The sequence below is a fragment of the Phyllostomus discolor genome, chromosome 2 (assembly GCF_004126475.2).
Source record: "Phyllostomus discolor isolate MPI-MPIP mPhyDis1 chromosome 2, mPhyDis1.pri.v3, whole genome shotgun sequence".
Lineage (NCBI taxonomy): Eukaryota > Metazoa > Chordata > Mammalia > Chiroptera > Phyllostomidae > Phyllostomus > Phyllostomus discolor.
The window spans coordinates 145779846-145804869 of record NC_040904.2 but is presented as its reverse complement, the minus strand read 5'-3'; the positions used below and the strand labels follow the sequence as shown (position 1 = coordinate 145804869).

The 25024-nt window shown below is 34.2% G+C and overlaps 1 protein-coding gene across 3 annotated transcripts in view; it reads right to left on the bottom strand.

Moving 5' to 3' along the window:
- Positions 1-25024, bottom strand: part of CAPS2 (calcyphosine 2) — a 43049-nt gene that overhangs the window by 7760 nt on the left and 10265 nt on the right. For 2 of the 3 annotated variants that reach the window (XM_036018665.1, XM_036018664.1), the window contains exons 3-15: positions 23998-24050; positions 22060-22105; positions 20402-20578; positions 19503-19625; positions 16335-16402; positions 15090-15209; positions 10071-10145; positions 9165-9260; positions 8983-9076; positions 6228-6346; positions 5135-5211; positions 3460-3614; positions 640-759 (exon numbers count right to left, since the gene is read on the bottom strand). In XM_036018665.1, coding sequence (XP_035874558.1) covers positions 640-759; positions 3460-3614; positions 5135-5211; positions 6228-6346; positions 8983-9076; positions 9165-9260; positions 10071-10145; positions 15090-15209; positions 16335-16402; positions 19503-19625; positions 20402-20578; positions 22060-22105; positions 23998-24050 — 1323 coding nt within the window. Of the gene's footprint in view, positions 1-639; positions 760-3459; positions 3615-5134; positions 5212-6227; positions 6347-8982; positions 9077-9164; positions 9261-10070; positions 10146-15089; positions 15210-16334; positions 16403-17625; positions 17704-19502; positions 19626-20401; positions 20579-22059; positions 22106-23997; positions 24051-25024 lie in introns of those variants that run through there. The other variant, XM_036018666.1, reaches the window with a different exon arrangement.

Genomic DNA, 25024 nt, shown 5'->3' with positions numbered 1-25024 from the left:
CACATGAACAAAAGGAAAAGAAAACTACGTTGCTCAAAAGTACGTTCTAAAACTGGCTACCAGAACTGGATTGACTTGTAGCTTCCTGTAAAAACCAGGACTCCTGTTTTTTAATTCCAATTTAACATAATTGTTTTAATCCACATTTTAACATTTAGCATGCATATGATAAAAACCAGAAAACCATCTTAGTCATCCTAAGATAGCACATACTGAGTGCCTTGACCACAGCAAAGCCACAACATAAAGCTGTATATATTAGCTCATTCAGACCTTGTAACAACTCTGTAAGACAAGGAACTGAGGTTGGGGATATTTAAAAACACATATAGTCACAGAGCTAGTAATTTATGGAACCAGCAATTTATGGAACTAGTAATTTATGAGCCAAAATTTGATTCAGATTTTATTTTCCTTTTATAATATTTCCTAAAACAAATGCACAAATTATTTAGCTTTATCCTGGGAGAGTTGTATTTGTACATGTTTTTTTTGTTTGTGCTTTACTAAAACCAAAATACATTATAGGTAAGGGATTTAAACATTTTCAATGGTAATTCATTAAAGTTTTAAAATAAGGAACCTAACAATCTACTAAAAGAAACTACATGCATTTGAAAGATCACTTAACAAACTTACCTTTCGAACAAACGATTTCCTGTATTCATTCATTTCACCAATAGTGGCACGTTTGAATTCTCCGTAATCAACCCTGCCATTGCCACTGTCATTCAGAATCAGCCACAAAGACTCAAAATCCTAGAAATAACACACAGACCAACCATTCTTATACCCTCTTAAGTTGTACATGGCTACACGATAATAATATTTCATTACATCTTTTGTAGTCCTAGACAAAGTAAAATATTCTGTATAAATCCAACCAAAGCCACTCAGAGAGCTCTTTAAAGCAACTCTGTGGTGGGCAGTTCTGTAGACTTAATAACCATTTCAGAGAGGCATTAAGACACAAATTAACTTTAAATTCAATTCCTTTCTATACAAAAATAAAAAACGCCAGTTAGTTGCATTTGAACATTTAGTTCTTTTTACATATTATATCTGTGACAATTAGAAGGTCACTTCAGGCTCTGGGATGCCTCCAACAGCATTAGGACCACTATTTCTGCTCGTCTTCATGCTTGAAAGTATAAAACATATTTGAATAACTCTAATATTGTTCCATAATTTATACCAAAAGATTTTACTTTGAGTAAATCCCTTATGCAAATTTGTTCATTTTACCATTGCCACTTACTGTTTTTGTAAATGCACTATTTAATAGAATGCTCTATTCCCACCCAACTGTTCTATTTGCTCACCCAATTCACAGAACACTAGAAATAAAAAGATAACACTAGAGGCTTAAAATAAATAATTTTCAAGAACTGAATAATTTATCCAAAGTGGCAACAAATTTATGTAACTCTTTTTCAGATATGGTACAAAATGAAAAATGATAATTCAGTTGAAAATAACTGAGGCTAATTCAATCATACTATTTCTATAGAAATTAAGCTATTAAGTTGTATACCAATTGTTTGTTTTTTTTTAATTTTCCATCAGGGAGAGCAACTATGCCTTATGACAAACTAGTTCTACAATTAGGTTGGTGATTCTTATCTTCTTATTTTACAGTCACTTACATTTGTTTATCATTGTAGGGTCAGTCTCCAGGGATATCAGAGAGGGAAAACAGGGACTATTATTTAAAACATATGAAAAAGGAGGAAGCTTACTCATATTTTCATTATGTATGTTCTCCCTATAACGGGTACCTTATATAATTTTTTTTTAGTTTTTAATCCTGAACCTAATCATAGAAATATAGCAAACCAATCAAAAAGGGAAGTTCTGTGGTGATACAGAGAATACAGCCTGGTCCAGATTATCTGGGTTCTAATTTTACCTCAGTTATTAATTACCTGTATAATTGCTGATAAAGACACCAAGGCTTTCTAATTCTCTATTGCTGTCTTTTTTGGTTTTGGTTTTTGTTTTGTTGTATGAAAGGAAGAGGCTGTTCAATAACTCACAGTGTGTGTCACAAGGTGGGCAGTGAGATTAAACAGTGCAAAACCACAAAAGTTAGGTCTGTCACAACAGTAATATACAAAATCACACTGGTACAGGTTTTATAGTCAATGAAGTATATTCCCATGTAATTTTCTCACTCGAGCTTCACAGCTCAAATACTCTGACTCTAAGCATTATCTCTGGATTGCCCAGGCAGAGCCTATCAATTCAAAAAGTGACAAGACCTACTCAAGATCACACAGTTCAAGTAGTAAGCCTAGGACTTGAACCTCTATCTCATAAATTCAACTTCCAGTGTTCCCTCCACAAAATACATTATATCTTGTGACAAGACTGTTGAAGCCAAAATGAACAATGAAGAAGATTTTTTAACTAAACCTCTTAAGGTAGATTTGTTCCAAATTCATACTTTTATAATAAAATCCAAACTTCTTAGCAAGGCATGAAAGGCTTTAATGTAATAGACCCTCCTAAGCCTATTTCCCTTCATTCTTCTCTTCTCCTCCCACCCATCTATCCATTTAAAGTAATGCATTGTATATTTATTTATTCAGTGTTTGCTGTATGCCCGATTCTATTGAGAGGTGTTAGAAACAGAGCAGGAAACTAGAAGCACCCTGGTCCCTGCCCTGATGGGGTTAACATTCTACTTGCAGATGAAGTGGCACAAAGAAAATAAAATGGGGAGTGCAGAGGACCAGATATCAGAGGGGGTTCGCCTATAGACAGAAGTGTCAGGGCGTACTCTCAGTAGGGAAAGCTGTGGCCTGAATGATGAGAAAATCTAACCATACAAAGGTCTAGAGGAAGATTACTCACAGCAGAGGGAACAGTATGTGTGAAGGCTCTGGGGGCAGGGAGTGAGGGGACACTGGCAGTTCCTGGGCAGGCCACACTCCCTCTGTCCTCCATGCTTTCACAGTGTGCTCCTCTTTTTGTGAACTCTCCAGTGTCTGATCCACACTCCTCCCCTGTTGTCTGCTTAATTCCTCATCTTTAAAATTCAGCTCAGATATATCCCTTGCCAGGAATCTTTCTATGATTTTCCCTCTCCTTCCCTATAACATGGTTTGGAATTTATGTCGGGTGTTCTGAAAGCATTCTCTATTTAACACATATCATATTGTTTTGTAATCATTTATATTTTTCAATCCTTTTGTTATGAAGACCTTACAGTGTATCTTCTCAGAACTTAAGACAATGGCTAGTTAATATGCTCTTTATATATGTATATATTAATATAATAGAAGAATGAATGTTGAAATTTTCAAAACCAACAGGGTTTGTTACCTGATGGCTGAACAGTAACATCAGGGCCTAAAGAAAAAGGAGACAAATGAACTACTAAAATTTCAGTAGAGAAGTGAATATCACCTAAGAATAATAAATCATTTACTGCAGTGAAGTATCTGTGGTACATACCTTTTCAGACACTTGTAAGTGAAATGCTTTTAGAGCTTGCTTAAAATCTGATTTATCTAAAAGTCCATTTCCTTCTTTGTCCAATTGTTGAAAGTATTTTCCCAAACCAGTCAAAATACGAACACCTTTCTTACGTAGCTGTTTTTTTAGCTCATCTGTTTAGGAAGAGGAGAGATGGGAACTAATACTTCCTATTCACAAGTGTATCAAATTGCAATTGTCTCTCATGTAAGAAAATTAAAGTGATGTCACTGTTATAAGAAGTGCCAACCAAATCATATGTATGACTGACAAAAAAAAAACTTTGGAAAATAGATTTCCTTGTAATAAAGGTTAGATATAAAATTATGTGTAAATATACCAGAACTATAGCACCACTGTGTGGTGAAAGTATTGTATTTTAAATGTAGGAAAATAATGTCACTTGAGCAGTATCAAAATAACCTAAATGTTACAAATAAAATCTTATTTTCTAGGCATTCTCTTCATCTGATAACACCACATTTTTCAACTCTTTCTTCTGTCTTTGTTGCTACCAACTGAATTACAAAATTGACACCAGTCAAGTCACTCAAAAATTATCAGTTCAAAATAATTTGCAATTTTCAAGTTACAACGTATATGTGAAATGGCATCAAGGCTTTGGAGTGTTATCCCATGCTGACCCTTTTAAAGTAACCCTTTCTTCCAGGAATTCATACGAGGTTATATTCTCAGGCCCCAGCATTCTCTTTGTGGGTCAATAACTGGTTTCACTTAATGAAGTTTGTGCCATTTTAAGAACATATAGGGAACTTTACTAAAGTAGTTACTAAATGCAATACATTAGAGGAAGTACATGTCACCGGATAAAACAGTGACAAATACTGCTTTGACCATGATAGAATAAACAATTTACTAACAATGACATCAGGAAAATATGAGACTTCAAATACCAATTCCAGACAACTTTGAAAATTTCTAGTCTTCTTACTCCCTGATTATCTTTAAATGATAAACCAGAATTTATTAAAATTCATAAATTGCATGTTGATTTCCTGTGGTTACTTATAGACTATGAAATTGAGTGCAAGAATTATCTGAGCCTATTATACTATCATAGTTAAAAAATTAGGATCTAGAAACAAAATACGCAACATGTTTGAGTGTCCAAAGCCTGCATATATTACAACTCTCACAAGTTAATAAAACAGATTATTTTCCCCATTTTAGAGATGAAGAAAGAGGTACAAGAGATTTGCACAGTCGTATGTCTAATGAATGACAGAGTCCAAACAACTGTGGCTTCTACTCTCAGGTCTTTTACACTAGGTCACCACCTGTCTCTTTAGGATGTCATCTAATGCATGAGACAAGTATTATGTTACAAAATTAACTACATTTGATTCAGTTCATGAATAAAATCCATATCACCGAGTTATTTCTAGAATTGTTAAATTCATAATTCAAAGAATACCAGTTATTCAATTAGAATCATTAAAGTAGGAGAAACCTTAAAAGTATTTTTAGACATATATATATATATATATAATTAACTTTCAAAAAGATAAGCAAATTGGAAATATAAATTAAGTGCCACAAAACTAAGAAATATCTGAAAAATACTGTTTTACTATGTACAAACAAAATTGTTAAACATTTGAAATACTCAAGAGTGCAATAAAATGATACATACCTTGAATGGCTTTAAAGACCAGCCTATCATTGGCTTCTTGACTGGTTGTATCATCCTCATGTTCCACAGAATCTGTCCTGCAATTGACATGTTCACAGTGATAAAAATACATTCTGTTTTGCAACCTTGAGTATGGAGACTCTAAGCTCTTCCCCATTCTAGATTAAATGAAAGTCTCATCAAAGTTGGAAGAGTGCCAAGATTAATCACATCCCACCTACTACCTACTGATTTAATTCACAGGAAGATTAAATATACTAAAGGCTAAAATTCTTAAAACTTTCCAACAAGTATCTTTAAGATTATATTCATTTTTTAGCTTTTTTGGTATCCTTTTAAAATAATTAAAACTATTAAATTTAAAAGCAGTTTTGCCTTATAAAGTATAAAATATAAAAATGTTATATTAGAAAGCCAAAAAGTGCATTCATTTTGAGCTACACAGTAAAATGACATAGTAAATAAAAACTACCTTATAGCCAGTTTGTGGGATATGGCCTCTGGTGCACATACAGTACAGCAATTATTAGCATTCTGAATTATATTTATTACCAAGAAATACTTGTAAGAATAGCATGTATTTACCACTAAGAATCACTCAGCAAGAATAACAGCACATAAGAGCATATATAAAATATAATTGAAACAGCTCAAATTCATTTAAATGCATTTTTCATTCATAGCATTATTCTTTTATTATTCATATTACCAATAAATACTATAACATGTAGAAGCTGAGACATTTTTTAGTGCTAAAAAATATCACACTAAAATGTGGGGAATAATCTTGTACTGTATCCCATCCTTCAAATTTTATTGCTTTGTTAGCATCTCATAAAAGTGTTATAGCAAAGGCAAATTAATAAAGTACCTTTAACATAAAATGGGACATTTTTGTTTTTTACTTGATTGTAACTATTCCAGCACATGGAGTATAAGATAACACATAACATAGATAAATATAGCTATGCTTTGTTTTAAAAAATAGAAATCTAACTAAAGTCAAAATACTTTCAGATTGAATCTCATTTTAAAGTAACAAATAATAGTGTTTTCACTCACCTTCAAAGTGACAAATGTATGTTTGGCTTACCTGAATGAATCGAAAGCTATCTGATCAATATTTGTGATTCGAAGTATAAGTAATGTGCTTTCTTTTATGCTTTCTGGAACTGTGTGATGATCAGAACTTAAAAATGTCAAGTTTGCACCCTAAAAGAAATAACAAATGAATTATCTAAAGCTTAGAAAATCTTATAAGGAGTAAAACACAACTAATACTAATTTTAAATATTCTATTTTGATTACATGACATGGTGTTCTTTTATAATGATTTTTGGCAATGGGGAAAAGGTGGGATAACTGTAACTGAACAATAAAATTAAAAATTTTTTAAATAAAATCATAAGAATTAAAAAAGAAAAGATATTTGATCATATCAACATAAAAATAAATAAAAATAAAAGCAGAGGAATTTGAAAGTAAAACATAAATAAAAAATAAAAAGCATTTTAAAGGCCATTTAGAAACCACATGGCCTTCAGTTAATAATAGAGGAAGAACTTCTCAATCAATCTCTAAATTATAATAATCTTCTATTTAATAATCCTTGTAAAAAATAATGTCAGAACTCCATTTTTATAAGAATCTGAGGAAGAAAAGATAAATTCTTTGAGGAATTGTTTAGGAAAAGACCTTGGTGGGGCATATAGAAAAGATACATTACAGAGTAACATCTGGAAAGCAAAAGAAAATCCCCTCCCCCAACAAAAATGAAGGAAAAGGGAGAATATGCCCTGGCACGTGTGGCTCAGTGGATTGAGTGTTGGCCTGCAAACCATAGGGTCACTGATTCAGTTCCCAGTCAGGGCACCTTCCTGGGTTGCAGGCCAGGTCCCAAATAGGGGACACATGAGTGCAACGACACATTGATGTTTCTCTCTTTCTCTTTCTCCTTCCCTTCTCCTCTGCCTTAAAATAAATAAAATTTTTAAAAAGAGAGAGAGAGAAAAAGGTAGAATATTTCTGCCATTCCTCTCTCTCTGTAAATAGAGCTTCAGTGAAGGAATAATAATAATAATAATAATAATAATAATTTTTTTAAAAAGAAATGGAATTTTTAGGGAGGAGGAAAAGATGCAAGGAGTCAAAAAAAATGAAGAGGAGGGCTTTTACCATGGGAAATACTCAAGGGACATATTTCTAAGAATGAGAATGTCTACTCATAAATTGTAAGTTGCTGACACGCTGTAGTATTAACCTCTCTCCATGTTCCTTTCAAAATGTCTGTCACATACACAAGGCATCATCTGCACGGTTTGTGTGCAGATTCCACCCACCTCCCTCTTCCTTCTTTTCTTCCTTCCTTTCTTTCATGGAAGTCATTAAAGGGAGCAGAGTTCTACATCTCCTCAAGTGACAAGGAACAGAAATAGTGGGAATAAGGCATCAACGACACTAAATTAGTGGAGACAGCACTCGGAGCTGGAGGTAACTGCAACTGTGGGACAGGCATAAGCATCCTTTCTGTGAGCTGTGAAACCGGAGTTGAAGCTGGTTTCCTCCAGATCCCAAGACGCAGGCTTGAGTGACGTGTATATATATATATATATTTTTTTTTTTATTTAACTCAAGTTTAAAATGTGAAGTTTTCCTCACCTCCAATCTCTCACCTAACAGTTACTACAAGTTAATGATTCTACATCCTAAAGATTTTTTTTGTTTTATTTTTCTAATTAGCTCACAGCCACAGCCATCTGTCTAATTCAGGTTGCCATAACATCCTTCCTAAATTTACATGTTCAACCCAATCTGGTTCTTTATACCTAGTCTTTAATCTGTTCCCTACATTGCAACCAAGCGATTTTCTAAATCACAAACTTAATGTCACCTCTCCCCCTTCCATCCACATCTTATCTTTCAATGACTCTCCAACACATTTCAGGTAACTCTTTAACAGAGGCTGCGCTTCAGTTCCCACTCATTCCTGACAACACTAACCTTGAACTCTATACTCCAGACAGATTTTCCCTACCCTCGCCTATCCCCCTACACCACCTAGCTAACTCCTTCTCTAGGTGAAGTTTACATGGCATTTTTTTCAGAAAGCCCCGTGACCCCATAAAACTAAATGGTTATCTCTCCTATCTGAATGTTTTCCATCAGACTAAACTCCACAAAAGCAGAAAAAGTCTTACTCACTGTTCTATTTCTGATGCTTAGCCTATGAATATATATTTGTTACGATCCCTGTGAATAGCACTGCATTTTAATCACAAGATAATGTGTGACTATAATGATTCAAAATGTAAGAACATTAATACAATTTGTGACATTATGTATGATTGACACATTCTAGAAAGATCTGTGTAATTCACCATGTGCCAGAAGTTATATGAGATGGGAAAATCACAAGGATAAGTTAACAGATATATGACAGCTCCAGAAGCCAACTACCCCTCTGCATGGGGGAAAAAATGTGCATCCTCAGAAGATAAGCCTGTTCTAGGGGGAGCATCACTCCTAGTTCTATTGAAGTGTCCACTTACTTAATGGTACGGCCGTGTAAAGCCTTTAAAAATACCAAGAGACAAATTCTCCTGGGCTTATACTATGGATTAGGGGGCAGGAGGAGCAGAAGGTAGTGTTAAAGGGAATAAAAGCTGAGCCAGAGAGGCAGAACTTCCTGGGACACATTAACCATGAGCCATTCACACAAGTAAATGCCCCTGCTCAGGAAGGACAAAAAAATCAGCCAAAGATGAGAAGCCATGCTCTGCCAGCCCCACAGGATCCCACAAAACCCAATATCTGGAATTAAAACTTCTGTATGCACACCCTTAACTTACAGTATAAAAATCACCAAGTTGGTATTGTTTTCCTTTTCTTCGCCCACGCTGATGACTATAAATGTTTTTTTGAATAAAAGGAAGCACATTTGTTCTAGAAGTTAAATGACAAAAATGTGAAGTCATTCGGCTTCTCTCAGAAGTAATCATCTTGAGAGTTGTAACAGTGCTTTATGGCATACCTATTTTTTCCAAATTGCCGATATTCATAAATTGTAAGGGACTGGTCATGAATAAAAAAGAACCCAACCAGCTCTCTGCAAGCATCACGTCCATTTCTACAAAAAGAGAATAATATCAAAGATTTTTGTCAGAGGAAAAAAAAAAATAACTCCCTCAAATGTGTGGCAATAGCAAGGGATACGGGAAGCCAAGGAGAAAACATGCCACAGCTTGCTTACGTATCAATTTAAGGTGCATTTGGATGGAGACAAGCTTTAATTACACTGGTATGAATATGGAATACAGATTACTAATTTGATAGATAGAAACTTTTAAGATAAAGTGAAAGATCTTTTAAAAATGTTGAGCTTGCAAGAAGCCACTCAATGATATACACTTATTACCCTTTGTCCCAGAAAGTTTAAAATCATTAAACAAACATGGTAATTAAAAATAAAACTTTACCATTAGTATACACAAAAAATATCAAGTAGCATTATGTTCTCCTGGAAGTTTGTAAGACTGAGAAAAGAGATTTAAGAATCACCTACTTAGTCATCTTCTTTAATCTACCAATAATCCATTAACTAAAACCATTACATGAAATTACATAAAGCAGCTTACATAAAGGTTAATTTTGTAATGGTTTATGATCTTGTAGTAGTAATATATACCTTTGTAAAGTTCACTTCTATATTTCTGTTTGAAAGGCATTTTAAATGACTTCTAATTAAAATGCTTTTCTTTAGGTCCATACTTCCAATAACTTTTGTAACAGATTAACTTATATATGTTACTCAAAAATGTTCTAAATTCACATTTTCACTTGTTTGTGATCAATTTAATCTCATTATTGTTACTTGTATTTGAAATCAAAATACATTTTATAATCCCAAGATCTAAAAGTTTAATAAAGTCATAATTACCTTGATATGATCCTACCATCAAATTGAACTTTATGAGAAAGCACGTTTTCGGTTAATGTAGAATGCGTTCTTACCCTGTTAAGGAAGGGACTAGTCAAAGAACATGTATGGGTGGCCCATGGACATGGACAATGGCGTGGGGACTGACTGTGGGAGTGGAAGGCAGGAGGGTGGAAGGGGGAAAAGGAGGAAAATTAGGACAACTCTAATAGAATAAACAATAAAAAAAGAGAAACACATTAGTCAACAATTATTTTAAAGTCATATACATTTGATATAAACAATAAAAGTACAAAAAAGTTAATATTTTGAAATGCACAAATTGAGTTAGGATGAATGTATAAACCTCTTTTTTTCAGATTGTTCACTATAACCAACACATGAGAAATAACCCTAAAATACAGTATTTAAGCATGAATGACTTCTATGTAGAATGAATAGTGACATAGTGCTATAAAAGTAAGTACCGAACAAAGACAGCACATTTGTGACTAAAACTACTGCAGCGTAACCCAACAGGCATTTCTAGCCCTATTCCCCTTGCTTCCCTTCCACCACAGAATTTGTTTTCTTAGCCTCTTTAATTTGAGGTGACTAAGGGATCCAGTTCTGCCCATAAACTCCCAAGAAAAACTTTGTTTTGTCCTGATAAGAGAGTGGCACGTGAGTTCCTGCCTGCGAACACGGCAGGGATATGATGCTTGGAGCTGCTGTGGCCATCAAGCAACCATGTCAGAAAAGCCAAAGAAACCTCAAGGAAGCCAGCCCAGAGCTGCGCCATCTCTGAGCCACTGAACTAAAACCAGCAACAATCCCAAGCAGCTAGTTATATATGAAAAATAAATCCTGACTTGGTTAAGCCACTATCAGTCAGGTTTTCAGTTAGGGGTAGCTCAAAACATTCCTTACCAAAGTTACAGAAGAGTGGAAGAGTGTTAGATGAGGTTTTTAGCCTTGAAATCAGTCTAGCTATGAGACCTCAGACCAGTTATTTAATCTGTATGGCCTTGAGACAGCATTGAATAATCTTACAAAGATGGGTAATTCTTAAAATTCTGTTTAATAGTATTAAGCAAAACCCAAATGCACACACTTTGGCACTCTACTACTGTCTTTTTTATGCTAAGAAATCTAAAGGTTCAGTGATATCTTTATTCACCTATCTAAATAGTTTTATAATATTCCCTGTAGGTATAATAGTATCGAAATAATGTAAACAGTCGTATGGGGGCATGTGGATCTTGAAACATTATGCCTTTATTAAATCTAGGTCTCTGTGAATGGTAAGATATAGCCAACAAGAGTCAGTGGACCAAGTGAGTTTGTGAACACAAACTCAAGCTATAAAACCTTGGACATCTCAATTCAATTTAACCCATTAGTATTAACTTGTTTATTGAATGCCCATTCTGAGCCATAAACAATTCTAAATGCTGAGTAAATAACAGCACTAATAATAGCTACCATTTATTGAAAACTTCCTAGACACTAGTTGTTATTAAAATCACTTTAATGTGTATTGGTTCATTTAATGCTTGCAATAAATCCGTGAAGTATTATTATCCCATTTTACAAATAAATTTTACAGAGCCATAATACAGTTAGTACACAGCAAAGCTAGAAAAAAACCTTGCTCATAACCACCACATTATGTTGCTTCTCAAAGGTGAACAGAACTCAGTTTAACAGTGATAGGCCGAAGTAATAGCTTCAAGAAGTCTAGAGTCTCCTTGAAAATATAAAAGAATAGGCATTTATACTACAATGGCAAGTTTCATGTTAGACTTTTAGGTATCTGATAAGCAGCACCAATAATCTACCCAAGTTTTTAACCAATATAGAAATAAGAATTAAGTGGATCAAGACCAAAATATGAATTTTATTATTAATGAAACCTTTGGCAACTATGCCTTAGGAATGCAGCAACAGGAGGCTAAGCCTTTGACATCAGAATTAAACAGACTAACCCACTCTTCCCACTGGGGGTGGGCGGGCATGTAAAGCTTCGTGCGTAGGACAGAGTGTAGGCTGCTGCGGGCGGCTGCCCCTCTGGGGAAAGACAACAGGAAGGGTTGCACTTCACCTGCCAGTTTCCCGCTTCTGACTCTTTGAAGCAGAATTTCACCTCTTCCTCTAGAAATAATGAGTAAGAGGGGAGGGTGAAATCCATAAACTCAAAAATTCTAATCAATATCCCCATAGAGTTTTTCATAGAACTAGACTAGCTAAATCAAAAATTTCTATTAAAGAGAAAAGGGTCTATTATGGCAAGACAATATTGAAGATAAACAAGCTGCAGGTATTTAATAAAAAGCAATACTAATTAAAATAGAAAAATATTGAATATAACATAGAAAAATACAGGTAGATGAAATGAAAGAAAAAGCCTAGAAACCTACCATGCATTTATAACAACTTCATATATGACATAAATGGCATTATAAGTGAGAGAAACAATGAGTTTGTGGTAAGCAGAGATTTCTTCAAGAAGATAGAAAGGACATTAACAACAAACAGAAAGAATGGAAAACTAGTCTACACTGAAATTAAGAACCCTGATCAGGAGAATGTAAAGGTAAACACAGAGTAGGAAAATATGTGTCCAAAAACATACGTGAAAGGGACTTGTAACTAGAATATATAAACAAGTTCCACAGCCAATATGAAAAAGATAAGCCAACAGACTTGAAGGGAAGTTTCATGTAAGAATATATTTACATGACCAGTATACATATGTGAAAGTGCTAAACTTCATTATGCACCAGTGAATGTGAGTTAAAATTACCACACATCCTTATAAGAACTAAGTTAAAAATGTAAACAATACCAAGCATGGGCAAATATACAGTGCAAACACCACCCTCTTACTTCTACTGGTGACACTGTTAATTGCAACAACCACTTTGGGAAACTATTTGGCAATATTTTTTAAAGCCAAACACATGCATGTTAAATGGTCCAGCAATTCCATTTCTAGGTGTGCACTGAGCAGAAAGGTGTACATACGTTCACCAAAAGGCATGCACAAGAGTTCCTGGCAGCACTATTCATAAAGAGTCCATCAACACCTGTACATACATTGTGATATATTTGTACAGTTAAATTCTGTACAGCAATGAAAGTAAATGACAACTATGATTAATAACATGAATAAAATGCACACCAACATAATGTTGAACAAAAGCAGCCAGGTGCAGCCCTGGCTGGCGTAGCTCACTGGATTGAGTGCGGGCTGGGAACCAAAGTGTCCCAGGTTCGATTCCCAGCCATGGTACATGCCTGGGTTGCAGGCCATAACCCCCAGCAACCCCACATTGAAGTTTCTCTCTCTCTCTCTCTCTCTCTCTCTCTCTCTATCTCCCTCCCTTCCCTCTCTAAAAATAAATAAAATCTTAAAAAAAAATGCAGCCAGGTGCAGAGTCGAAATTTTGTGCTTTCACCTAAGTGTATAACCAGGCAGTTATGATCTACAACAGCAGGGGAGAGGCCCACCGGCTGCGGCAGAGGAGGTGGGTAGTGCCTGGGAGACAGCGCGGGGATGAGGGGCTGGGTTCTGCCTCCAGCCCACTTCTTCATCTAGAAACTTGTTCAGGTTGTGAATATTCATTATGCTATACATCTAAAATGTGTGCACTTTATTTTTTAATATTTTATTTATTTATAGTTTTAGAGAGATGGGAAGGGAAGGAGAAAGAGAGGGAGAGAAACATCAGTGTGTAAGAGATACATCACACCCCCAACTGGGGAGCTGGCCTGCAACCCAGGCATATGCCCTGACTAAAAATCAAACCAGCAACCTTTCAGTTCGCTGGTGCTCAATCCACTGAGTCGAACAAGCCAGAGTTAAAATGGGTACATTTTGTGAATATATATTTTATTTCAATAAAAGTTTACCTTAAAAAAGAGATTTAGAGATGACCCCCTAAAGATGTCCATGTGCTAATCCTCAGAACATGTAAATATGTTACTTTACATGATGTAGTAAAAGGACTTTGCAGATGTGATTGAAGATCTGGAGATGAGAAGATTATTCAGCATTTGCTGGGCAGTCTCAGTGCAATCACATGGGCCTTAAGAAGAGGGAAACAGAGGTGCATGTGACACAGAAGAGTGTCAGAGTGAGATGACACAAGAAAGGCTTGACCAGCCACTGCGGGCTTGGAAGGTGGGAGAAGGGGCCAAGAGCCGAGGAATGAAGGCAGCATGTGGAAGCTGAAAAGGCAAGAAAACAGATTCTTCCCTGAAGCTTCTAGAAGGAATGCACCCTGTCAAGATCCTGATTTTAAGCTTCTGACCTCTAGAACTGTAAGAGAATAAATTTGTGTTATTTTAGAAGACTATTTGTGGTCATTTGTTACAGCAGCAGTAAGAAATTAATACCTGATACATTCAAATACTTAAAGTTATGAAAACTAAAGCTTCAAGAAAATAAGAATAAAACAAAAAGATAAAAGTTATAAGAAAGTAGCTGCCTCACAATTACAGCTGTCTGAAAACATAAAAGAATTACTGCAGGAACTGGTAGATTTTCTGTCTATTAGAGCTGAGGCTAGATGTCAACAGGCAGTGAAGTTGTTGAGAAATTAAAGTGAATTACACCAGACTGTGAAAGTTTACACCAATCTAAAGATTTTATAAACTACAAACTAAATGCAAAATAATAATAACTTTTAAACAACACCAACTTTGAATATATTATGTATCAATGAGATGTGGCCACTATGTATTGTGCACATACCAAAGTCTCAGTTAATATGTTATACATTTTAACAGAAGGAGATACACATTATCTCCTAAGGTTGTGGCTATTATTCCTAAATCACAAATAAAAACCTGAAGATTAAGGTTAGAAAACTTTATCCCAATATCTTAAAGTGGCAGGAGTAGAGTCTAAACTTCAAAAATGCACTTATCTCTAAAGAGAAAAGGCAAAAACTTTCTCAGTTGGACACAAAGTAACATTTTAAATAATACACGTGTAAATAGTACATCCTAACTTTATATACATAAAAATCTTACTTTGTTTCATGTAGCATTCTTTTCCTAAGTCGAAGAGGTGCTATGTTTGAATCTGGAAGGATAAAAGCACTTTCTTGTTTCTCAGTGGATAAATTTTGTTCTGGATCACTGATTACAGCCCTATACCGCAAAACGCAAAGTTCAACAATTAAATGGGATAATTTATTGTGCTAGCATTCACATATTTGTAAGCAGTTTTGAAAAAGCCCGTATGTGAATGCAAATTTACACTGCTATCAGAATTACATATCTGTCAGATATTAAATGAATAATCACCTTGTGGTGGTGTGGTTGGGGGTAGAAATATTAATAAAGTGAGTTCACGAGATAATGAAAAGAGACACATTGGAGACTATAATTATTTCAATTTACAGAAAAACATGCAGTAGAATATCATTCTTTTTGCCACCTAATGAAACAATTTTCTTCAAAGCTAAACTTAAGTCTTACTTCTTAAATCTCTCAGTATTTACATGTTGTCATGCAATTTAGCTCAGCAGGTGCCAAAACTTTATCTAGTTTTTAAGGGTTATGAAACTTAGATTATGTTTGGCAATTCACATAGTTAGTCCCACAGTTCCTGAACTGTATGCCAAGTCACCTCCGGGATGCCCCAGACACTTCCCAGAGACACTGCAAGGTATTTTTAATTTTTGAGAGAAACACAGTATTTGATATTTATTAGACACCACAGGAATTACTAGCTCAAAGTAATTTACAGTTTCAATAAGACACATTCCTTTAGTGATGTCTCATCTTTGCAAAGCTGGGCTTTCTACTGTCCTATGATAAAAAGCAAGCAGCATGTAAAATAGAAAGTGAGAGTGCCAGCATCGTAAACAGTTCTAACAACTCATAGCTGGAGATACTGTGCAGTGCCCAGAATGGTGCATGCATCCCATTAGTAGGTGGTTATGACTACTTAAGAATGAAAATATATATATCTTCTTTTAATTTATGTGTATTATTTTTTCTAATAGCCATTAAATTGTTAGGAAGTAAATATTCATTAAGTTGTTTGGACAAAAATATTTAATAAGTGGAACTGATGGGTATTTCTACTGGCCTAGGAGTACTCTGAAAAAAAAAAACTACTAAGACACTATGAGTGGATTGAACAGAGAAAGTGTGGGAATGTCTGCGTTGGCCACTCCTTGATTGACCAAGGATATGGGCCGTCAGCCATAAACAAAATATCTAATGAAAACTTCTTGGATGCACTTCTGGTACCAGTCTAACTCTCACCTGGACAGGTGGTCTCTCATCACTTGCTCCTCAACGGTCTGTTTCTTCTTCTCAGCAGCCACAATCTCCTGAGAAGAGAAAATAAAGAAAATTTCACTGTCTGTAAAGCAGAATAACACTACAGTTAACACAAAAGTCTTAAAATCTAAACCATTCACGGTGCATGAAGCTGAAACTGAACTGAAATCATTCAACTCTATACGGAAACTCTAAAAACAAACAAAAGAGTCCCATTATTAAAGGGACACTAACATTTTCCACACATATAATCCATTAATAAGCCTTGATCAACTTTTCTCAATTAGTGTTTTGACTAAACTCTCCTCATAACATTGTTTGCTTTTCCAAAATTATCTCTGCTACACTTTAGGTCACATCAGATTGGTGCATAATCACTCAATTCCAATTAGATTATCTTGAAACTAGAATCACTAAAATGTTTCTTTTGAAGGGCAAATAAAACAGGTTAAAAAATTAAGAAGTCAAATAAAACTTGTTCTATTTTTATTTTTTATTTTATCTTTATTGTATGTTTTCCATTACCATTTAGTCCGCTTGTACCTCCTCCCCACACCAATCACCACACTGCTGTCCATGTCCACGAGTCTTCTTCCATTTTGCTCAATCCCTCCACCCCTAACCTCCCCCCATCACTACCTGTCATCCTGCTCTCCATCTATGAGTCTGTCCCCATTTTCCTTGTGAATTCAAACTTGTTCTATTTTTAGAATGTAAATTACTGTCACCCATCCCCACTCCATCGTTTCAATAAATGAAATCAAGTAAGGTCATGTTGTTTAAGATGGAGGCTCTTCAGCTTTAGAGAAAGTACACCATTTAAAAGTGATGCAAAGTTCAAATAGGAATAACTAAAGACATATTGTAGAAAAAGGTAGAAACTGCTAAGAAACAAGGAAAAGCTGAGCACAATTATATAAATGTTAGTCTATAATTGAATTTAGATTTTTGTTTGGCAGAAATTTAGGAGGTATACTTTATACATCCAAATATGCCCCATATAGAGTTCATATAATTTAATATGTAATGGCATCTTCTATTCTTAAGCTAATGACACTTCATAATGATTTTTAATGATTTTTTTAAAGTTAGAAGAACTGTATAATTACAGGTAAGCAAGGTGTCAAAGGGTGATACCATTTTTACAGGTATCAAAGGGTGATTCAGAAAATGGACACTGACTAAAATGTGAAATTACATATAAAAGAAGATCATCCAGAAGCAAGCAAAAAAGGTTAGATTAATAAATATAGAGCCCATGCAGAAAGCCCACCTTAACTGTTGACATTTATGGTGGATTACATTTTGTAGAGAAGGTTAGAACCACCCTCAGGCACTTTGATTTAGATGTCTATGTAATCATAAAGCCGATTAGAAGCAGAAATCAACTGGTGAAAAGAATCTGATAACACTGAAAAATGTCAAGCAAAGTAGAAGAGATGAACATAAAAAAACACACACTGTTTCTGTTGTAGAGTTAACTAATTAAAATTAAATTTAAAAGTTGTTGCCTACATTTTAAAAATAAATAAATACTAATTTTTGATGTACTCAAAATTAACTTGCATAAACATTTCCTTGAAAAAACACAAATAAATGAGTACTACCACAATTAAGTGACATACACTTGATAGTGAATTTATATATATTGCCACTAACAAAGTAATAGTAAAGAGAAGAAATCTACTAATATCCAGATGGCTTTGGATTATACCAAGAACAATATCCAATGTACCTTAAGTACATATTGGTAACATGCATTTCAAGTATAACTTTAGACCTATCAATAAAGCTTCATTTGAGACACTGTTTTGCCTTATAAAGTAACTGCTTTATTTTTCAGGATGACCCTGCTATATTCCTTATTCTATTAAGCATAACTATCTAGATAATAATAGGCATACAAAATAATGTGTTTGTGGTTTTAGTAAAAGAACTGTGACAAGTTAGCAACTTGGGACATCCAGAAAAAAATCAGTCCACCTGGTTGAGATTGATTACACAAGGCTGTCAATTCAGAAGACCATCATTCTGCATGAGTACAACCAAAATAAAACACATATTAAACTTCCCCTCAATGACCATGAAAATGTAACTGGCTAAATCCATATTGCGTTATTATTACTTGGTCTATCTAAACAAAAGTTTCCTAACTTTCGAGCCAACACACATGAGCATTCCATCAATCCATTATAGGTGTGTCTGAGATTTGAATCACCTGGGAGTGTCTGGAGTGGCCAGTGGGCTCCAACTTCACGCAGCTTTGTCTGATGGGTAGTGAACACCCAATGGGATATAAAGATGATGCATCATAGCACTGTACATTTGAAACCTATAACTTTATTAACCAATGTCACCTCAATAAATTTAATCAAAAATAAACGTAACATTCCCAGCCAGGGTACATGCCTGGGTTGCAGGCCATAACCCCCAGCAACCGCACATTGATGTTTCTCTCTCTCTCTCTATCTCCCTTCCCTCTCTAAAAATAAATAAATAAAAATCTTTAAAAAAAAATAAAATAAACGTAACATTAAAGTACATATATTGAATAAAAATAAAATTTTATTTTAATGTAAAAATATTGTGTAGTTATCTATTTGTACCAGGACCAGACTAAGCAATATTCACCTAACAATATAAATGACTTTCTAAGAGATATAATATACTTAATATTGAGAGTCTAACTTCAAAGTTTTGCTTCCCTCTTCCTAAAGAGTATTTACTTTATTCCTGTCCTTTTCTTTAACTACTCTGAATTTCTCTAGTTGTCTTAGCTTCTGACTTAGGAAAAATAACCAGACTACTCTGGGGGAGGGTCAGTGCCAAATAAGTCCACTGTTATAAATAGCAGCCAATTAAAATTTGGAACATTATAAACAAAATTTTTATAAACTCTAAAAAGTTTAAGACAATTCTCCACAGTAAATATATCAACCATCAATCATTTATAAAAATGAGGACTCAATTTGCACACTAATGAATGTTCACCGCAGTCCAAATTCAATTGCTGAAATTATTTATGCTGAAATTATTTATGCTGAAATTATTTATTATTTATTCATTATTTTTACAATTATAAGTCTGTAAAATCTTACAGGGCAAATTATCTTACCGGCCGCCACATAGGTAAATATACTGCCAACTTACGGCGTCAGATTTTCTCCCCCGCTGCTGCGCGCAGTAAGGGCTGTCTGCGTATCGCTGCTGTAAGAGGGCCTTCCGATCCGGAGTGGTAAGGTCACCTGTGAACACTCCTTCCCCTTGTGCACACTGCACATGAAAGCAACAAATGAACCTCATGCACATACTTTGCATATTTGTTTTTAACAACAAAAAAAGGGGTTCAAGACCTACTAAACGCTTCAGTGGTTATTTGTGTAGGGCCTAACAGTACTAGCTCTGACCATCAGACTGCTTGTTGGAATTCTGCTCTTCCACTTTCTAGCTAGACAACCTTGGTGCCTTGGGTCACACATGGAAATGGAGATAAATAATAGTCACTACTCTACAAACACACACAGAAAAAGATTAAAGGAGATGACACATGTCCAACACTTAAAAAAGAACCCGACATACAGTAAGCATAAAATAAAAAGTAGTAACTATTATAACTATTACTGTCCATTTAAGTTAATGAATGTGGACATGCCCACTCCTTATAAACTTAAATTTGGAGCTAAAGTACAAAAAAGATGGGGTGTATCCTTTGAGGCGAAGATCCTCCGGGGTCCTGAAAAGATAAGACACTACATTCTTCTCTGAATATAAGATATGCTGATGTTCCGTTAACAACAGCAAAGGTGTTGCAGTAGGATAATCACTGATGAAAACTTGTCTTGTTTTTGAAACTCCTGTCTAAGAGATTTCATACCTTAAAATGCTAATAATAATCCATTAGAGTTATTATGAATCATAAACTAGTTAATCTAAGTAAAATACTTAAAATGATCTGAGGCACACTTATTACAAGTAATAGCAAGACATATCAGACAACAAAAGATGTTTCTATAATATGTGTGCTCTTTTTATAAAGCCTCATACATTACCTTGTCCTCTATCTTGTTTCTTGGAGACGGTTGATGTGTGGTATTTGATTTTGTCTTTTCTGCATTCCTCTGACTATACTCTTTATATCCCTCTTCTGTATCAACTTTGTACTGCTGATATTTTTGTTTATAATTTCCTGTTGTTGCTGGCAAATCTTCAGGTATAATGTCCTGCTCCTAAGGCAAAAAGAAAAACTATGCTGTCTGCCAGAAAAAAATCAAAATAATTATTAATCTGTCTTATTAACAATAAGTTTATCATTTACCTTAAATTTAATACTTATGTTCTCAACAGAAGTGACAGTTAAAACATTTAGCTGTACAGCATCACTAAGCAATCAGAGCAGGCAGAACTGCTCAAAATGGGCATTGGCCTCCATTACCAGTAAGTCTGAACCTTGTTTCCCAGTGAAAATCATCCCTGGTTCTAAAATACTTTGAGAAGACACTGAACAACTTTCCTTTGTTTTTAGAAGTTCTAGATAGGCCTTTCCTTCCTGCCCCAGAAACCTCCACTGTCAATCATTTCTTCCAGAACAGTCATAGGAACTACAGGTCACTACTACTGAGAAGTACTGGTTGCCATTTCCAGAATATTAAGATATTCTATCTTCTGGCATTATTTGGTTCCCTGCCACACTTCCATGGAAGTGAGACATAATAGAGTCAGAGGATAAGAGAAACCAGAAGCATTAAACAAACCCTAGGGCATATGCATCGGCCCAGAGAGAGGCCGTCACTTCAAAAGGAGTATAGTGCCAGTACAACCCTTGAAAACTACTGATAACATCCAAGTTAACACAGAAGAAAAGGATGAGGCAAAGCTTCAGGGTGAAAACTGAAGCATGATACAGACTAGGGTACTATTAACACAATTATCCACAGTGAGACTGAGGAGAACGTGAATAGAACCAGTTAAGTGAAAAAGACTAACAAAGACAGAAAAGTAAGCCCTACTCAGAATTCTCAGAACTTCTGTTCATAATGTGAAATAAAAAACACTAAATACTGTGTGAAGTATAGTATGTCCCAAGAAGATACCTTGAAATTAATATACTTATTTATTCTATAACATACTAGAATAAAGCCTAAAGTAGCCTAAAGAATGAGTCAACTTCTAAAAAACAAATAGAATATTGTTAAACTACCAAGATCTGATCTATTCTGCCAAAATTTTTAAATTCCTGGATTCCCTATTAGGATAAACCTATACTTTACTAATTTTATAAGATACCTTAATAATACTATTCTGATGTGAGAAAAAAATAAAACAAAGTAAAATTATTTCACCAACATTATTGTTTAGGATGTTAATATATATAAAATACTTAAACTAAATAAAACATAGACTAAACCTAATGAAATTTCTGGATTAAATATAGTGCTAAAATGCACACTATAATTCAGAATGTTGGTAATAAGAAATAAATACTAACCAGTTCATTTAGGTGATGCTGAGTATATGGTATTTGACATGGTGTGACCCAATCAAGAGCAGAAGGTAAATTTTGGTGGGTCAAAATGAATATGCACTGTACTAAGTGGAATATATTTTTTAAAAAACCTAAAAATAAAATTAAATGAAACTTACTATATGCTATAATACTTGTAATATTGTATCCAAATGTTTGCTATATTAAATACTAAATAAAAATTACCTCTTCATCAGAGCCAACAAGGCTTCCCAAATCAAGTCGTGGGACCCTGAAAGAAATAATCTATGCAGCCCATAATTTTTATAAATAAAACTTTAGTAGTTGAAAATTATATATGTTAACTCATATAAAAAGGTACACTGAAGCCAACAGTGCACTGATGCCTACCAGCTGTGCTAGCTTTTGTTAAATGTTCAGTAATTTTTTAGCGTATTGTTAACAAAACATCATTAAAAACAAAATAATATAAACTTAAGAGTTAAATAAGTTACATAAAAACAAAAGTAATAAATACTCAAAGTCATTTCTTGCTAGTGATATTATGATATTTCACTATTATTTGTGCCCTAGGGGTTATTATATACATAACTGTATGGTAAGATAACGGTATACATCTCTCCAAATCTGTGTTGAGTGTTATTACATAGATAACTTGAAATAACCACAGTGGGGTTATTTACACAGAAATTGGCAAAAGCTATCAATCAGAACTTCATTTATTACTACTTTGTTGATGCCTGAGACTTTAAAAAGTGGTGGAGAAAATTTTAATAATGCAGACTAAACTTAAAAGTGTATCATGTCTTTCCCTGGCCAGTGTGGCACAGCTAGTTGGAGCATTGTCCCATGAACTAGAAGGTCGAGGATTCAATCCCCAGTCAGAGCACATGCCTGGGTTGTGGGTTCATTCTACTGTCAGGGCGTATTTGGGACACAACCAATCGAAGTTTCTCTTGTATTGCTGTTTCCCTTTCTCAGTCTGAATGTATCCTTGGGTAAAGATTAAAAAAAAAAGTGTATCTTGACTTAACTGACACACTGTGAAGAACAAAAAAATGGAAATATTGCTTCAGTATTCAAAACTATCACTTGATTCAGCAAAGAAATCATATCACTCTACAATAAGTGAAAATGTGAAAATATCAACTAATATTTATGTTGGAACTACACTGGTGAATCAATTACAGCCATAGGTTGACTTCAGATATAAGAATTCAACAAAAAACAAAGATATGTTTCTGTGACAATCAATTCATTATATGGCATTTATAATAAAGACTTTATATATTTTATTAGTGTTTATAAATTGCTTGCTACATATCCTTTATATCTGTAAAATTTATAATCAACTTAAAATATACTTAAGATTATTTATAATTAACAATTGAAATTTATATTAAATTTACAGTACAGTTTCAGAAAACCAGTTGTTAAAAACATTTACCAGCACACAACTGCCTGCTGTTACATACTCAACATCCTGTATCTAGTGCGTGCACCTAGCTCTGTTCATTGCCTAGAGGAGCACACAGATACCTGTTATGTAGAATCTCAAGAAATTTCTGATATTTGCCAATTTCACATAGTTCAGCTTAATAATTATTGTTTTTCATTTCTATTTGCCAAGATGCCCTATAGTGTAAAATACTGGAAAGGACATAAAAATATATACTTCCAAATTTTAAAAGGGAAAAATATAAAGCATAAAACCAGTCAATGTATCAAATTCAAAATAAAATCACTTTAATAAGATTCATAAAATTGTCATATTCCTCAAAATAAGTTCCAAATTCATTTTGACGATCCTAGTTATAAAATGCAAAATTGTATATATTTCTTTAATAAATGCACTTAGCTGAATTTTCTAAATAAAGAAATATTTATATATTTTCAGGAGTATATAAGAACAATATTAAATAAAATAAGAAACAAGAGTAGTATGATCCTTAATCCTGCCATCTTATACAAGAGCCACTTTAATTTTGTCATAATAATTTCAGGCCATCCACATGCATATATATTTTTCTGTATTTCACATAGTTTTTTATATATATATATATATATATATATATACATATGTATATATTTTACTTTCTTTTTATCCTTATCAATAAATATTTGCACATTAAACAGCTCAAATGTGAAAAAAAAGTGACTTACACAGGAAAGGAAGGAGGATTCTGGATTGCCGATGATTTGGAACTCCATCCGTGCTTTAATTTTTAAAAAAATAAATCAGTATTTTTCCTTCATTTATACTTTAAAAGATAAACAATGAATCAATGTCATGTGGCTAATTATAACTTTTCTCAGTAAACTATATAAGAAATATTTATTAAGTCCCTCCCAAGTATGCTTGAAACACAGAGATAGAAAGCTAAGCAACATACTGGGTTGGCAAAAAACTGTTACGTTTTTGCATACCATGGCTCTCATAGTGCTTAATTGTCTTTTAACTTAATTCTAAACAATTTTGTTAGATTGTATTGTGATAGCTGTCATATCATCATGCACTTAAAAAAACTTATCAAAACTGGTAAATTTTTATGCAGCCATTTTAATATTGAAGATGGAAGAAGATTTTCAGCATATTGTGCTTTATTATTTCAAGAAAGGTAGAAATACAACTGAAATAAAAAGAAGATTTGTACAGTATATGGAGAAGCAACTGATCAAACATGTCAAAAGTGGTTTGCAAAGTTCCTTTGTACTATTGACATTTTGGCTAAATAATTCTTTGTGTGGGGTTGTCTTAGGCATTTTGTTAACAGTACCTCTGGCCTCTACCTACTAGAAGCCAATAGCAGGAAATAGCCGACATACTCAAAATGTCCAAATCAATAGTTATTGGTGAAAATGAAAAATGTGTCTTTTATTTTATGGAAAAAACTGAATGGATTTTTTGGCCAACCCAACAGATAATTCCTACCTGCAATCCAGCTGCTGAGGAAGACACTCACTCAAACAAACAATAATGGGAAAAATAAGCGCTATGGCAGAGCAGCTTACATATACCATGTATGTCCAATCTAGTGGAGGGAATGGACAAAATTTACCAAAACTAAAGCAACCTTTAAATGGAGCTCTGCAGGGTGAGTGCTCCCACCCACCAGAGGAAGAGAGAAGGCAGAGAATTGCTTCAGCAAGAGGAGCAACTTGTGCTGAACTAGCCCCAGGCAAAAGCAGC